This window comes from Hippopotamus amphibius, chromosome 8, assembly GCF_030028045.1.
Source record: "Hippopotamus amphibius kiboko isolate mHipAmp2 chromosome 8, mHipAmp2.hap2, whole genome shotgun sequence".
Lineage (NCBI taxonomy): Eukaryota > Metazoa > Chordata > Mammalia > Artiodactyla > Hippopotamidae > Hippopotamus > Hippopotamus amphibius.
In genome coordinates this window covers 136759661-136778489 of record NC_080193.1, presented here as the reverse complement: position 1 = coordinate 136778489, position 18829 = coordinate 136759661, and the positions used below count along the sequence as shown (strand labels likewise).

General features: G+C 32.4%; 1 protein-coding gene across 2 annotated transcripts in view; it reads right to left on the bottom strand.

Moving 5' to 3' along the window:
- Positions 1-18829, bottom strand: part of PSMD14 (proteasome 26S subunit, non-ATPase 14) — a 93736-nt gene that overhangs the window by 30251 nt on the left and 44656 nt on the right. For both annotated transcript variants that reach the window (XM_057744314.1, XM_057744313.1), the window contains 4 exons: positions 10185-10256; positions 9831-9950; positions 7716-7786; positions 6561-6711 (listed from right to left, as the gene is read on the bottom strand). In XM_057744314.1, the coding sequence (XP_057600297.1) occupies positions 6561-6711; positions 7716-7786; positions 9831-9950 (342 nt within the window). In that variant the 5' untranslated portion in view covers positions 10185-10256. The remainder of the gene's footprint in view (positions 1-6560; positions 6712-7715; positions 7787-9830; positions 9951-10184; positions 10257-18829) is intronic.

The window sequence follows — 18829 nt, the reverse complement described above, 5'->3', positions numbered from 1 at the left end:
AACAAGGGCTAATTTCAAATCATTTGAATATGATCTTAAGCAATTAATATACATGGGCTATGAAAAGGCCTTTTATACAACGTCACAGTTTCCATTTTCCAGTACGACACCGGCATTAAGGACAGGGAGTAGATCTTACTCTCCTGTATCCATTGTATGCCTGGCACGCAGTAATGATCAACAAATGTCTGCTGAATGAATGACCAGGGATCATTAGATTGGGGAAAGAAAAGCATTCAAGAGGCAAAAGAGTCAATAAATAATATTTTTATAGATAATGGAACATTGTTTTAAAGGTTTTCCTGTATCTTTACAGAAACAGCTGAATTCCAGCTAATTTGAAGCAGATCTCTACCACTCAAACACATAGCAATTACTAAATAATAGTAAATTAGCTCGGAGATTATATTAATACAGAAGTTCTAAATTAAAAGAACAAAACTAAGAACTCTTAGTTCTATATCAGATTTACGCTTCTTAGAATTTTAAACATAAAATTGCCTTAACATTTTTAGCTGACAATTTCTGATTATATCAGCTAAATTAATGTTGTAAACTATTAAGTCTATCAGGAATAGTATATGCACATTAGCATCTAAAATATTTTCTTAGACATCCTCACAGATTATATCTGAGTGTTATAAAACTTCAAACTGATACTAAGAGTAAAAAACAGGACACAAGCAAAAGATAATATAGTAACTAAAGTTTTTCCAAGAGTCCTGATGAGTATGCTCACAGAGCTATATTAGGAATGGTAATAGAATTTTTATGCGTCCTATTTTCTATTTTTCTCTTTCAGTCTGGAAAACTAGGCAAAGAAAAGGTGTGTGTATGTATACAATTTGAGATAAGGACTATTCAGCCCTAATTAACCTTTACGGGATACTGATCAACAGAAAATCTTATGAATAACAGTTATTCTAAATATCTTCCATTACCTTTAGAAGACAAATGACATGATGAACTTGAACTCTAGCTCTGATTACACAAGGTTCAGATTCATGAAGACTAATGTGTACATGAACAAACTGGCTCACTGACCTTGTCAATCTCATGTTTCACTCATTTAATAAGTGAATATATCACCGCTAACATATACAAATTACTTGGTAAACCTCACAAAATTAGCTGCAGTTTTCTTACATGCTAAAAGTCTAAACTGGTAACAGCTGACCACTGAAACATTCATTCCTTGATTTTATTTTGTAAACATTTATGGAAAAAAACTTTTTGCCGACACTGCATCAATTCCAAGCTATGGAAACATTTCTCCCTTAAAAGAAGCTCCAATCTTGTGAGGGAGATAACACATAGACAGATGAATAAAACACAAAATGGTTTTAATAACATTGATCACTTCAAAGGCCAGAAATTTAATGTAATATATTCATCTTCTTTTTCATCAGCATACACCAGAGAAATATCCTGGAAAATAGTAAGTGCTCAATAAAAATCAGCCGAATCAGAAAAGTATTCCTAAATTAGCCTGAACGTACAAAATATAAAAAGGGAAAGTTTTCATTTCTTTTTGTAGTTATTAACTTCATCTTCCTAAAGTGAACAAATTAGTAATTTATAGACGTGTCCTTAAAATTTTCAGAAATATTTGCATTCTATTTTTTAAAATGCTAGTTGTTTTTCTTTTTAAGTATCAATTATTTTAATCTTCAGAATAATGAAGTGATATTTATCACACACCTTCTATATGCATGTGCACTGTAAAGATTGTATATATCACTTCATAATATTCATAATATAATACTATCAGATCGTTACTAAAATCCCTGTCTTACAGATGAGAAAACTGAAGCTCAAGAAGATTAGGTAACTTGTTCAAGGTGATGCTATAAAGAAGAGACAAAAATTGGATGCTAATGCAGGCCTGTGCTCTTTGCTTTATGTCCAGCCTTTATGGTATACAATTTTTTAATAACAATTTTTAAAAAATGCTAAAACAAAACTACTATTGGAGTAGTTTAAAATCTCCACCATCTTAAAACTTTCTAATACAAAATTTCCTGGATAAGTAAAATATTTTCCCCCTTACCTTGAAAAAGACATAACCTTCTGGATATCTGAAAATAAAAGGTAAGTGCTTACAACACTCATTTCCTAATTCTTTCCTCCTATATTTGTATTTACTCTTCAGAGCCCTACCTTTTTGGTAAAATGCTGATTAAAAAACAACAATAATAACAAAAACTACTCATTTTATATTCTACTATATCTGTGAAAGAAGAGTGAACAAGGAGGTAAGAACCACCCGGAATGGTATTGTTTCTATATTTTTCCCCATAAAGTACAAGCTTCTCTTTTCTGAGTGATGTCCTGAAAATTCAGCCCAAGCTTCATCTACTTTGTGCAACTTACACTCATTTCTGCCTACTTTTAATTTAATTTGTATTTACTATGTTTGCTATACAAGTACTATTTATTGCATATTGATACATAAAAGGTTCTAAATAAGTATCTACTGAATTATTTGTCACTAGCAACCAATTTAATACTTAGTTACAAAAACAAAGAAGTATCAGTATAATTTGCATTATATCAGTACACCATGCAGGGTTACCAGCATATAACTGGCAGAATGTTATCTGGCTCACTAGTTACACTAAATGTATATGACTTATCTTCTCAAATAGACTAAGGCCATTTTTTATTTATTTTGTATCCCCAAATCAGTAGCACACAGGCATATCAGGTGTACTTAAGAAATACCTGATAATGAGCTGATCTGAAACTAGATAAACACCACATTTTCTGAAGCCCATTGAGTATTTCTGACCAAAATAAATAAAAAATCTTCAAGAACATCCAGCCAGTGTGAAGATTTATTTGGGATAAAGAGCTTTTAGTGATTGTTTTATGTTTTCAAAATAGAGAACAGACAAAGATTGTCTGGAGTCAGCAGGTAACAACCTGAACATTTTACTGACAGGAATCCTGACAAGAAAATTAGTTCTCAAAAGTAGTAACAGTTGTAGGCTAGTTTTATGACTTTACACAAAGTGATTGTTCTTTTGGCACTAATGAAGAAGTATAGTCATATTACAAGTTGAATTTACTTCTAAATGTGTTGCTGGATCAAGCCCAGTTGTAGGCTGAAAATACAGGATAACAAAACAGTAAGCAAGAGGCTGCCACCATGCCACTTGAGAACTGAAGTTTAAAATATTTTAATACGTGTTTTCTTTACAAATATAACTAAAACAGAATCTTAAAAACTATTTCGCTAGTAAGTTTAGAGTGGAGCTCACTGGTAATTTCTATGAGCTTACCCTCCATTTAAATTACAAATGTCATTATCATTGATTTTTCACCTGAATCATTTTTAAACATTTCTAGGATTACATAATATACAGAGTGCTATGGATTCTTTATCATATAGTACATTATATTTTTTATGTTGGTCTCAATGTTTGGTCCTAGGGAATGTCACAAAAGCTGACAGACATGAGTCGGTCTACACTTTTTAATTAACAGAAAAATATTATGAGAATAATTAACATATAATACCTAATAAAAATAGTATACAGAACTATTGAGAACTCTGAGAAAATGTATGGCTCCTTCCTGACTCATGTTGAAGGGAATGACATCTACCCGTATAAGTTAAGGAAAGGCCCTGCAATGACTTTGGTACTCATTTTCCATTGCTGGGTTATTCTAATTACATTGTTCCTAACTGTCTAATATTAAAGAGCCAGTAAACAGCTTGAGTTTTGAAATTTTATAGACCTAGATTTGTATCCTTGTTCTGCTGCTTAATACATAAATAGTATGATTTTGGGCAAAGTAATCTCTTTGACCCTAAATTTTTTTACCCTTTCACTGACAATTGGAATAATCGAGCCTATTTCCAGAATTACCAAAAAGAATAAATGAGACAAGTTCAAATGATTATTACCATAATACCTGGCACACAGCAATAATTCCATAAAGATACAGTCAAGTCACTATAAAAGGAAATCAAACATTTTGAATTAATTGAGATTACAAAGAAAGAATCCATTTTTACCTAATGACTCAGAAACAGAGAGATAATACTGGGACTCACAAAAACGAAAATATAAAAATATACGGGAAAGAGGTATTAAAAAAGAACAGAGACACAACTTAAATCATTTATATACAGACTGTCATTTAACTCTTGAACTAATCATTGCCTTATTAAATATTCTGAAAGCTTTGATAAATCACGTGCAGGAAAAGGGAAGGGAGAGACCTATATTATTCTTCATTTTTTTATAAGTTTATATTCTTAAGTTTAATGATTTAACTAGAACACTCTGGCCATAGATTTACTAACATTTAATTTAACTCAATTTTGAGACACTGAGAGAACTATAAATTATTACCAAACTCAGACACCTTATAAATGAAGTTACATTATTGACAAAGAACTGGATCCTTATTTGAGGTGATGTAATTGTATGAATCTACATGTTAGGTACAACAAGAGATGGGAATCATCAATGACAGAGGCTTAAACTAAATTTTTTCCAAAAAAATTTTTTCATTACCTATAAAACTAGACAGTGATACATGTAATTTCTTAAAGTAATTTTTGATATATATTTTAAAGTACTACATTTTACCACATGACAAAAGTCATGTGTTACAAGTGTATTTTTTAATGAAATGCATTATTTTAATATGAATTATGGTTAATTAGAAACAAAAAATGCAAACTCCACTGTTACATAATATACCGAGACTAGGTTTGGAAACTAAAACTGCCATTTAAAGTACTATAAACAAGATAACCAAAACATATATTCATTTATTTACATTCTATTTTGAAAATGCTTTCTTTCATTGTATTTAAGTGTGTATTTTCCTTTTCAAAGCAGCCACCATCACATGAGTTGAGTATCATAAAAAGTCACACTAAAACTACAAAACAGAATTCTAATTATATTTAAAAGTAAGCTTCAATTATTATTTGTATATATTGTGGTGGGGGAGTTTAATCAGATAATTCTATTATATTTCTAAAATAATTATTACTTAAATGAGTTACTTATGGGTTACTTTTTTAAAAGGTATCTTAATTATCAGAGAATTAAAGTTAAGAAATATACTGTACTTTAATTCATAAAACTAACAAAAGTCAAGGATTTTCAACTGCTTTTATCTATATCAGTTAAATAACAGTACACTTAGTAAAAAAGTAAATAAACTGAAATATATAGCAAGCCTCAGAAGTCATCATTTCAGAACTGCCTAGTATATCAGTTTCTATTATTATTGTCTTGTGGCTAGTTTCTGCCTCTGAAAAGCTAAATCACATCTAATAGGATCATGATTTAGAGAAGACCTCAATTTTTATTCATCATGATAATATAATGTCAAAAAGTGTTCAAATTCATGACAGATAAAAACTCCATGTTTTAATAGCCATATTTAGTTTGTCTGAGCTGGTGAGCAGATGTAAATGTAATCTGCAATACTATCAAACTCCAGGTCTGATAGATAGCAAGCTAATATTTATTTTTAAGTGCTCCAAAAATTATTTGTAAAAGCTCCATAAAAAGGATTCCATAAATGTATTGTGATTTTATTTTAACAATTATTCTACACTACAATGGAAGTACATGCTCAAACAAGACACCTCAGCAGTATTTTAAAGCAGTAACCACCTAGCCAATTTCTGTATGTTCTGTAGTTTTTCTAATCCACTCTCCCTGTGGTTGAGCAAAATCGAATTGCCTCTCACATTTGCAGACAGCTCTGTGAAGGTGATAATAGAGCTGCTCCCTGCTGTCATGAGGCAGGAAATAGGAAAATGGCATATGGGGCTAGAAAGAAAGAAAAAAAAAGAGAAAGAAAGAAAGAAGGAACACACACACGCACACACAAACAAAAAAAACAAAAAACAAAAAAAAGAAAGAAAGAAAAAGAAAAAAGAAAAAAAAAGAAGGAAAAAAGAACTAAACAAGAACAAAAGATTTCAACAAAGAACAACTATAACCCAATATGCTTTGCAAGTTAATCTCTTTTCAGAATCATTTAGCATAGCTAATCATTCATCTGTGTCCTCACTCCAAAAATGCAAACGGTTGATACCAAGTGTTTAGGGCAAGTTTTCATTGTCTAAAATATTTGGAACATACAACTCCAGAATATGTCCTACACAATGTCTGCAAAACAGTTCCCTTTAACTAGATTTTTAAAATGTTGTGCCAATCTCAATTCACCATTTTAAAATAAAAGGTAGAGCAATGTTTATTAAAATATTAATAAAATGTATATAGCAGGCTTTCAGTATGATTTAACACTCCTAAATCTATGAAATAAAAAAAAATTTAAAGATAAACATTTATAAATAGACTAAAGTAGAAACAAATCTCTAAATAGTTAAATTGCTAATAACATTACCGAGACACATTTACTGACTTGTACAGAGTTTTTTGTTTGGTTGGTTTCTTAAGTAAACAGATAGGGGTTTTTTTGTGTAATTAAGAATCATGCTTTAAACAAAATAGAGTTTTATTTAACGTATCTGTAAAGAGAATGTGGCAGGAGATGCTAATAAAGATGATCCACTCTACCTTTCCTTTTACACTCTGAATGGGATCCACAACCACTGCCACAGCTCTCTCCGACAAGGCTTCAAAGCTCTGCTGAGTGTTGATATCCACACCAGAAAGCCAACAACCAAAGCCAGGGTGACTGTGATACCAACCAACAACCATCTCAGGCCTGAAACAAAGAGGGCATTCAGCCGTTCAGAACAGAACAAGTAATACATTTATGATATGAAAAGAAACAACACACTAACAGGGTATAAATTAAGAAGAGATGAAAAACACACAGGTGTGAAAAAGCACCATTAGAAACACTGATATCATACACCACATTATCCAGAAAACATGGAAACGAGTAAGTGTGACAAAGGAGTGCTATCATTAAGAGATGCACATTAGCAGTGGTAGATAAGGCTTTCAGTTTTTCACCTTGTTACCACACTTTCTCAGAGCCAGTTTTTACCCTTTCAGCATTCAAGTAAATATCTACTCTTTAACTCCTTAGCTCTGGGAGTTTGATTTTCCAGGCAGAGTACATTTTTAACAATGGACACCAGGATCCACTGTTGTGAAAGGATTAAATATCAATTAAACCAGCAGTAGAACTAGGAACTCAGTCAAAAACCAATTTGCACTATTCTGCTCAGCTGCTGAGCCTTTTGCTAACATTAATTTTGAAGTTTTTTCCACAGTAGAAGAATTTGAGCAAGAGAATGACAACTATTGAGAGATTTAATCTGGGGTAAAAAAAACTTGAACAATATTTGGATTCTACTTTCCCTGTCTTTAAAACTTGATATGACTACAAATATAATTAAATATTCAGAATTTTACTTAGCTGCAACTCCCAAATTTTGGAACATACAAGCTCTTTCAATTATAAGTGACTAGAGAGTAACTCCATATGCTAAACAGAGGGAAGCTACAGTCCCAGTGTACTATGTAATGGCTGAGAATTTTAACATGAGGCAGTTTTCTGACTGGCAAATTTCTATGATTCTAGAGGAAAGAGATACTAGATAGCTGGTGGAGAGCACTGACAGTGATACTTTTACATTAACTGTGTGGCTTTTTTCTCTAAGAAAGATATTCACAAACGTAAAATTATGAGATACTTATGAGATACATTTCTGAAACGACTTCCCACTATTTCATTATCTGACCATTTGAGATACTCACCTCCCTGTCTGCTTCAACATATCCAGCATTTTGGCTTGGAACACTGGGTCAACTGCCTCCACACTGACACCCTAATTTAGATAGAAAGAAAAATGATTAGCTTCTATAACATTGAAAAAAATTTATATGACAAGGTAAATGAACAAAAAGCTACCGCCTAAAAACCTATGTAGATTATTTTGGGATATCAAAATAATTTAACAGGTTTTGATACCCATGTTTGAAACTCACTCACGTCATTCAATTATAAATTATACATCAATAAAACTTTTTAAATTGCCAAGTAACAAAAAAAAATTGCCAACTACCAAACTAATGAGTTAACATAATTTTTAGAATCCTTTAAAAGAGTTTATGTATACACACACACACACACACACACATCCCAGAAATACCAAATAAGTGAACCAACTATTTTTTGGTTAGATCTGTCTAGGCAAGCATACTTCTTAATGTCATCCTCTGATAACTGATAAGCACTAGGCCTCTTTATCTCATCCAAAGTTCTACAACTATTCTGCTATTATAATAATCAACAGTTCAAGTCATGTTTTTTTTTTTCTTCAGTAATATAAACATCTTGAGGAAGGAAAATAATTTAATAGTTTCCCAGAATTGTTTTTATTTGTTTTTGGGGTGGCTGAGTTGGGAGAGGAGGAAGTTCAGTGCTTTAGTTAGGACTACTTGGTAGATTAGGCAGTTGGAGGGAAATATACACATTTGAATATTACCTCAAATATAAAAGCATTCTCAAAAAATTCCCCACAAGAGACAATCTGTAAGCAAGTTTTTTAAATGCCGCATTATTTTGCTAGTTCAACCAAAAGAAAATTTTAAGACATTGAAGAATTAAAGACATTCATATCATCTCTCCAGTGATAGATCACTGCCATTATAGCTCCCTCAAGACTTTCTTCTAACATCAGGAATTTAAGTCTAATCTACTTAAACAAACCAGTTAACATAAGCACTTCTTCCCACCAAAACAAACAGTATTCTGAATTCTAATTGAGAGTGCATCCTCAAGAACAGGGGTATGCAATCTGCTGCCTACAGGCTAAGAACGTTTTTTTTTTACATTTTTAAGGGGTGGTTTGGAAAAAAAAAAAAAAAAACAAGAATATGAGACAGAGACATATGTCTTTACAGAAAAGGTTTGCTAACTCTTGGGTTAGAAGAAAAACTTTCCAACTCTACTACATAGAGTGAACATGGGGATCAAATATTCTATTTTATACTGTCAAATAAGCATTTATAATACAAGGAAATAAAGGATATTAAAATTTAAACCCTTTACTATAATGGATATCCACAGAAGGACATTCATCAGAGAAATATACATATTATATTTTCTTAAGCAAATAGATGAGAAGGCTATGTGTGTTATTTTTTAGATGGTAAGTAAACAGTTATTGTTTTCTTGGCCGTTTTTTAAAAATCTAAATACACACCTATCTACAAGTTCAATGCATTAAACAAAATAGCAAAACAAAACAAAAACTCCCAGAAAGAGCAATGCATTTTAAATGGGTAAAGTAGAGGACTTTCAAAATCTGTATGCAGTATGGTTCTTCTATGAACATTACCATGCCTAGGCAAAAAGAACTAAAGTTTGTCATGGTTTTTTGGTTTTTTTTTTTTAAACTTAACAATTTGCATAGGTAAAGCTTAAGAGTCATTTATCACCATACATAGAACATTTTTAAAAGAGCGATATTTCAAAACAATGAGAACAAAACATGAGGACCAGATAATGTACGTGAATCAACATTCTAATTAAGCATCTCTGAAATCTTTTGAACTAAGTGTTCAAACTAATCAAACTAATATCCTACTATTTAAGGTAACTAACTTATAAATCCAGTACACTATGCTAGTTAAAGCTGAAAGAACACGTAAAGGGATTAAATGCTAGTTTGTGGATCTACAGGGAATTCATAACGCATTTAAAAGATCAATGATTTAATTCATTACAGCCTAAAAATTTCTATCATTAATCTTATAATGAATTTTTTCATCAGGAAGAGAAAATTACAACATGATGAGAGTTACTTTGCATAGGATAAGAAAAGAGAAGCACGTTTACTTGCAGCAGGCAACCATAAAAGTACTCACTGTTCCTGACTGTGGCATAGCAAACACATCAATCACTCTGACGGTGTAATCATCAACAAATTCTCCAAGCATCAGACCCATAACTTCCATTGGAACTCCAGCACGACCATGTTTTAACATCTGTAAAGAGGAAGATATATAGAGATCTTTGAGATCTTTGGACACCCCTCACCCCTTTTAAAATTAATAACCTAATTTGTGTTTCAGTGTATATAAATAAATAAAACACTCTATCTTATACATGCACACAAAACAAAAGCTTATGTGTGAGAGGGTTAACGTGAAAAATATTCCAAAGTAAAAGACAGAAAGCAGCAGAGCTTTCTAAAGCAAGTAACTCCATTCAACACTTACTTTTAACAGCGCCAGGGAAGAGATATAGACTTGTTCTGCTGTGTCCACTGCAGGAGCATCTGTAGGTGGCCCCTAGAAACAAGCATAGAAATCATTATAAATACACAGAATTTATGAGTTTAAAATTAAAGTTACATGTTATTTAAACATGATTGTTTTAAAAGTTTAGGGAAAACATATTAAGTATCCTTTTATTCAGCTACAACACAATCAAAACAAGCTTGCAAATATCAAACCTGTAGAAAACCTCAAACGTAGTACTCAGGTAAGTATCCAATCGACATAATGCCTGAATCTCTCAGCAGTGCTAATTTACCTTCACTACAAAATAACTATAATGCACCAATTAGCTACGTTACCCCAATGTGAATATAAACTGCTGTTGGACTAGTACGATTAACTGAAGGACCAACACAAACAGTGAATTCTCTGAGCTTGACTTCCAGCTAAAGACAGCATGTAGATTAGGGCTATGGGATCTCCGCAGACACTTAGGTATGGGGGGTGGGGGTGGGGTGGGCAGAGAAGACTTCTAATCCCTAGGTGAAAGAGCTGTGAACAACACACTCCGCACTTCACCTGATAAAGTTGTTCCCCTCCCCTATACAACATCAAATTTAACACAACTGCCCCAGATGTGAAAAAAACTGGTGTAGCTAACAAGAGAATACTTCCAAATCCTGACAACTACCTTTAAAACAAATATTACTATTAATCTTATTACAGCCTAAGAAGATACTATGTTTCCAATGATTCTATCCTCTTCATCAAAAGCACCAAACCTCTTTTTACTTTAACATTCTGCTGCACCAAGTAATTTACATATATAGTCCTTACCCTCAAGATGACTACAATCTTATAAATTTAATTCTGCCCCAATCAGTGCTTATAGAAAGCTTTCTTGTTTTTTACTACTGGGCAGTCTGAGAAACTAAAATGAGATGTGACTTTTAATTGCCAGGTCCTGTTTTGCTTAAAGTTCCGGGATTTCCTTAACAATAACTCTATTACAATGACATAATGAACATGTTAGCTAGCTAAACTGTAAGTCAATATTCTATCTTGCTTTTATGGATTTGCTTATTACTAAAATTAAACAATTGCTTTACTCATTACATTTCACACTTATAGGTCTGTGTGTACTTTGTGCTTCTTCTTGTCTATTTATATGCCAAATTCTGTGATTTTTTTGTTTTGTTTAAAAGCTCATAATATTTACTGGAGGCACTGAGCATAAAAAGTTCTAGAAAAAGTTTTCTCTAAATATAAGCCTCACATACAAAAATTACATCTATTTCCTTACATGCAAAGTGGTGAAAAAAAATAAAATCCTTCAAATTTTATGTTTAAAAATAAATATCAGATAATACATTTTAAAAAGAACCAAATTCTACATCTATTATCACCTAATGCAGGTTTACTGCTTGCCTTTCAAATGCACATGAAAAGTCTAAGGTAAGCTAAAGTGCTATCATGCCAAAACATTTGTTGAGGTCACCATATAAAATAATTTTGTTGATATGATAATTTTATTCATCTAATTAAGAAAGTTAAGAAAGTTTAAGAAAAAAAGAAAAGAAATAATAAATCAGTTGTCACGAGAGGTTTTGGGGGAAATAATATTTAAAGGTCAGGATAATGAATGCTATTCATAAAAATTATTTCCTGATTCAGAGCAACTTAAAAAATGCCCATGACAAAACAACTTAAAACTGGTATCTAGGCTATAGTTATTAATACAACCTTTCTCAACCTACCAGGAAATACTTATTAAGAAAAAGAAAAAAAAAAGAATAGGGAAATAAAACACATCATCACTAAAATGCATTACTAACAAAGTTCAAAAACTATTTCTGCCATCAATGAAAGAAGAAACACTGTTTTGTTCAAAATTATATATATCCAGTACCTAACAAAGTGCCTGGCACACAGAACTCATTAGGTATTGGTTGAAAAACAGAATGAACAAGTTAAGGTAGTGCAAGCCAATGAAACAGAAAGGAAAAATACCCACTAGTTACCCTGGGAGAGAGAACAAGCCATATGTACGTAAATATAAAAATCCTTAGCCCCTCTCTCACTATGTTCTTCCGGTTCAGAAACATACTAACCAACAGAAAATCATGTAGCTGGTTTCTCCATTGCATGAGTGTTTTTTTTTTTTTTTTGAGACAGCACCCAGTGATATTTCCTGTTGCCCCTCTCACTCACATTACTACTCTGTTTCTTGAGCTAGTTAGAATAAATTTCCCAGAAAACAACTTGGAAAGAAATAGAGAAGGGTTTGTAGCAGTGAACTGCATCTTAAGGAAAAAAAAATAATAATAAGAGTAAGCCATGTAAAATACTGTCTATGGGACAGACGTGTCAAGGATCTCTGACAGGGCAAGAATAAAGATGCAGATGTAGAGAACGGACTTGAGGACACAGGGTGAGGGGGGGCAAAGGGGAAGCTGGGCCAAAGTGAGGGAGTAGCACTGACATATATACACTACCAAATGTAAAATAGATAGCTAGTGGGAAGCTGCTGCATAACACAGGGAGATCACCTCAATGATGGGTGATGACTTAGAGGGCTGCGATAGGGAGGGTGGGAGGGAGTTGCAGGAAGGGGATCCAGGAAGGGGATATGGGGATATATATATAAATACAGCTGATTCACTTTGGGGTACCTCAAAAACTGGCACAACAGTGTAAAGCAATTATATTCCAATAAAGAGCTTAAAAAAAAAAAAAAAAACCGTTATGTAAGAGCCAGTACAGCTATAGATCAAAGATGAGTTGAGAAAAATGTGGAGCCATGGACAATTTATGCACATTGCCTTTCAGCAAACACTTCTGAGGACAGCATTTGGATAATTCAAAGAGAGCAAAGTCATTTAAAAATAGGAATCATAGACAAAATTCTAGAAAATTATTTGACACCGGTAGAATACAAGATGATTTCTTATCTTTGAAATAGAATGTTGGAGGACAGATTAAGATGAAAAGATGAAAAATAATTACACTGGAGGAAACAAGTAAAAGTAATACTATGACAAGTTTAATCCAATGATATAGAATACAAACTTCTGAAGATGTCTTAGAATGTAGAGTAAAAAGTTAGAGATGGAAACTTAGAAATATAATGATACTAGAGGAGAAAGGAAGGAGATGTAAGCTAAGAAATACAGTTGATCCTAAGGATAAAATAAGAAATGGAAAGCATCAGTAAAACAAAGCTGAAGAAAACTTTTTTGAATGGAAAAAAAAAAAATTCAACTTTTGCATCACTAAATGTCAGGCAATAATCAATGAAGAAAAGTGTTATATACCTTGTAAAGTCTTAGGTAAATCTTAACTACATGAATAAATAAAAATTCTAAAACCATACAAATAGGAAAACTAAATAACCTGAAGAAAAAAACGCAAGTCAGGATGATTTTGGATTTCTTTGCAGCATTAAATGGCAGAAAACAAGGAACAAAGTTTCACACTTTTGAGAAACCCTGTGAAATCAAAAACATTATACATGATTTAAAAACATGTCTGAAGGCCCACAAATATATTACTAAATACACAAGGGTTCAGAAAATATGATCCCATGTATCTTTCTTCAAAGAACTTCTTGAATAAATGATTCAGTTGAGACCCCACAAATCAAACTTAGAAAATTAAAAATGGAAAAGCCATTATATAAAACAATCTGTTAAGACCACTGAAAGCAGCTAAAAACAGATATAAATAATATAAATAACCAAGGTTCAAAACCACAAACATTACCCAATAACTATATAGGGCGACACAGAGATGTAGTATATAAAACTCTCTATTTGACATATAGGAGGAGAAGAAAGAGATCTGTTTAAGTGCTGATTTAATTATAGAAGTATGGATTTAAGAGTCTTTTGAACAACTTTAAAATAATCACAATAAACATTAAAACTGAATATATACCTTACCAAATCACTGGAGAAGAAAAAGTTAACACGACACTGACAGTAAAAAACAGGGACTCAAGAAGGGAACAAAACAAAAATAGCAAACAACAGAAGGAAAGACCAAATATACTGGTAATGAAACAATATAAATGAAGTACAGTCCCTTGTTAAATGCCTCTTATAATGGGTTTAAAATGGAAATTCATATTTATGCTGCTTACACATAAGAATTAAAACAAAACAAAAGGACTGATAAGATTTGTCAGTGACATAACCATATTTCTTTTTGTAAAAGAAGCCACAATGGCCACTATGTTTTACTCACCTTACCTTTCTTCAGTGACGTAGTACTTTAATAGATTTCCTAGTATTAAGTCACCTTTGTATTTCCAGGATAAACTGTTCAAGTTTGATTTACTATTTTTATATTAAATTTTAACATATTTATATATATAATTTTTATTTATTTATATTATATATATTATTTTTATATAAGTGAGATTGACCTGGCATTTTCCTTTTTTCTGTTAAATTTGTCGGGTTTTGATACTAGATTTATACAATGAATTGGAAAGTTTTACAACTTTCCATTTCTATGTTCAAATAAAATGTATATATAGTAAATTATCCATGTCTTAAAATTTAAATTTGGACAAGTTCATTAATAAAACATTTGGCTCTGAAGTTGATTTTGGAGCTAATTTTTATATCATTTGCAGTGGTATTAATAAATTCAGGTTACCTGTCTTGAAACTAGATGGACTATTATATTGCTCCAGAAAGTTTCATTTCATTTAGATTCAAAGTTATCACAATAGAAGCAAACATATTCTATTTTACCTTTTCTTTTATAACTGTCCAATACGGAAAACATTTAAAACTAAATTTCTTTCTTCATATCACATTATTACTACCTAGATAGATTAATGATTTACATTTTAAAAAAGTCAGATCATAACCAAAACCATGATAAAAATATTGGTGAAGGGAATAGTTCCTAATTCATTCTATGAGGCCAGCATTACCCTAATACCAAAACCAAAGACACTACAAGAAAGGAAAACTACAGACAGACTTGTATCTCTTATGAACATAGGTGCAAAAATCCTTAACAAAATACTAACAAACAGAACTCAGTAGCATATTCAAAGAACTATCTATATACACTGTGACCAAGTGGGATTAAAATCTTCAATGCAAGGATGTTCAGCAAACAAAAACTGGCCAATGTAATACACCACATTAACCGAATGAAGGGAAGTAAAAAAAAAAAAACCAGACGATCATCTCAGCTGATGCAGAAAAAGCATTTGACAAAATCCATATGCCTTCATGAAAATAACACTCAACAAACTAGGTATAGAAGAAAACTACCTTAACATAATAAAAGCCATAGATGAAAAATCCACGTTAATATAATGTCCCACATTAGTGAAAGAGTGAAAACATTTCCTCTAAGATGAGGAACAAGGCAAGGATGCCTGCTCTCACCACTTCTACTCAACATAGTACTGCAAGTCTGAGCCAGAGCAATTAGGTAAGGAAAAAAAAAAAAGGCACTCAAACTAGAAAGCAAAAAGTAAAATTAATCTCTGTTGGCAGATGATATGATCTTACACATAGAAAACCCTAAAGACGCCACAAAAAGGATGTTAGATCTAATAAATGAATTCAGTAAAGTAGCAGGATACAAAATCAACACTCAAAAGACAATGCATTTCTATACACAAATAATGAACAATCTGAAAAAGAAATTATAAGAATAATTTCATTTACAACTGCATCAAAAAAGAATAAAGTATTTGGAATCAACCAAGGAGATGAAAGATTCGTACAATGAAAACCACAAAATATTGCTGCAAGAAATTAAAGACACATGAAAACGCATCCCATGTTCATGGACTGGAAGACAATGTTGTTAAAATGTCAAGACTACTCAAAGTGATCTATAGATTCAAAGCAATCTCTGTCAAAATTTCAAAGACAACTTTTGCAGAAATAGAAAACCCATCCTAAAATTCAAATCTCAAGGGACCCCGAAGAGCCAAACAATTTTGAAAAAGAACAAAACTGGAGGACTCACACTTCCTGACTTCAAAATTACTACAAAGCTACAGTAATCAAAACAATGTGGTACTGGCATAAAGACAGACATATAGATCTTTGGAACTGAACAGAGAGCTCATAAATAAACCCTTGCATACATGGTCAAATGGTTTTTAATAAGAGTGCCAAGGATGCCAAGAGAATATCTGTAAATTATATACCCAAAATACATAGAGAATGCCTAAAACAACAACCAAAAACCTGATTTAAAAATGGGCAAAGGACTTGAATAGACATTTCTCCAAAGAAGATATATAAATGGCCAGTAAGCACATGAAAAGATGTTTAACATCACTATCATTAGAGAAATGCAAATCAAAACTACAGTGAGGGCTTCCTAGGTGGCGCAGTGGTTAAGAAACCGCCTGCCAATGCAGAGGACACGGGTTTGATCCCTGCTCCAGGAAGATCCCGCATGCCGTGGAGCAACTAAGCCCATGAGCCAAAAAAAAAAAAAAAAAAAAAAAAAAAACCACAGTGAGATACCACCTTATATCTATTAGTATGGCTATTAACAAAAACAAAACAGAAAACAAATATTGGCAAGGATGTGAAGAAATGGAAAAACCCTGTGCACTGCTGGCGGGAATATAAAATGGTACACCCACTGTGAAAAAACAGTATGGTAGTTTCTCAAAAAGTTAAAAATACTAAATGTAATGAGGTGGATAGACCTAGAGTCTGTCATACAGAGTGAAGTAAGCCAGAAAGAGAAAAAGAAATACTGTATGCTAACTCATACACACAGAATCTAAAAAAAAAAAAAAAACAATGGTACTGATGAACCCAGTGACAGGGCAAGAATAAGGATGCAGATGCAGAGAATGGACTGGAGGACATGCGGTTGGGGGGGCGAAGGGGAAGCTGGGACGAAGTGAGAGAGTAGCATAGACATATATACACTACCAACTGTAAAATAGACAGCTAGTGGGAAGTTGCTGTATAACAAAGGGAGATCAACTTGATGATGGGTGATGCCTTAGACAGTCAGGACAGGGAGGGTGGGAGGGAGCCGCGGGAGGGAGGGGATATAGGGATATATGTATAAATACAGATGATTCACTTTGGTGTACCTCAAAAGCTGGTACAAAAGTGTAAAGCAATTATATTCCAATAAAGAGCTTAAAAAAAAAGTTAAAAATGGAATACTGTAAGATCTGGCAATTCAACTTCTAGGTATATAACCCCCTCAAAATGAAAGCAGGTTCTTAAAAAGATGTCTGTACACCAATGTTCACAGCAACATTATTCACAACAGCTAAAGAGTGGAAGCAACCCAAGTGACCATCAATGGATGAATGGATAAGCAAAACATGGTATACACGTATACAATGGAATATTATTCAATCTTAAAAAGGAAGGAAATTCTGCAATATGCTACAATATGGATGAACCTTGAACACATTATGCTAAGTGAAATAAACCAACCAAAAAAGACAAATACTGCATGATTCCACTTACATGATGAAGCACTTAGAGCAGTCAAAATCATAAGGACAGAAAATATAATGATGGCTGCTAGAGGATGCAGGGAGGGGAGTATGGAAAGTTACTGTTTATTGATGGATAATATTTCAGTATGTATGTATGTATTATTTAACTTGATCTAGGCAAGGAAACACATTCTAGGTACAAACCCAACTGAACAAATAAAACAATATAAAACTGACTATAAAATTTCTGAATACAGGCATACCTTGGAGATACTGTACTTTCAATTCCAGACCACTCCAATAAAGTGAATACTGCAATAATGCAAGTCACGTGAGTTTTTTGGTTTCCCAGTGCATATAAAAGTTATGTTTACACTATCCTGTAGTCTAAGTGTACAATAACATTATGTTTAAAAAAACAATGTACATCCCTTAATTAAAAAATATTTTATTGCTTAAAAAAAACTGCTAACCATCACCTGAGCCTCCAGTGAGTCATGATCTTTTTGCTGGTAGAGGGTTTGAAATACTGAGAATTACCCAAACATGACACAGAGACACGAAGTGAGCAAATGCTGTTAGAAAAATGGCACCAACAGATTTGCTAATGCAGGGTTGCCACAAACCTTCAATTTGTAAAAAAAAAAAAAAAAAAAACAATTATCTGCAAAGCACAATAAAGTGAAGCTCAACAAAATGAAGTATACCTGTACTAAAAAAGTTAAAACAAAACAAACCCTGAAAAAATAGTTGCCCCATTTATGACAGAAAGTCAATACCCAAGTTAACAAAATACTAAAATCTTAATGGAAACATGGGCAAAGAATATAAACCAACTAATTACATAAGAAATAATGAAATAAATATGAAAAATATTCAACCTCACTAGTTGACCTCCTTTAATTAAGAAATGCCAATTAACATATTAAGACATTGTTGCTGCTGTTGTTTTCCTATCAAACAAGCTTTACAATGCCCAATTTTGGAGGGGGTGTGATAAAAGAGACAGTCTCAGCACTACTGGTAGAAATGTGACTTAGTACAATCTATTAGAAAAGCAACTCAGCAATGTATATCAAGAGCTTTACAACTGTACAAACTTTTTAACCTGCTTTTGCACTTCTAGAAATTATTTAAGTAAATAAACAGAGATGTTTGCTTGAACCAGAACATCCATGATAGTTCT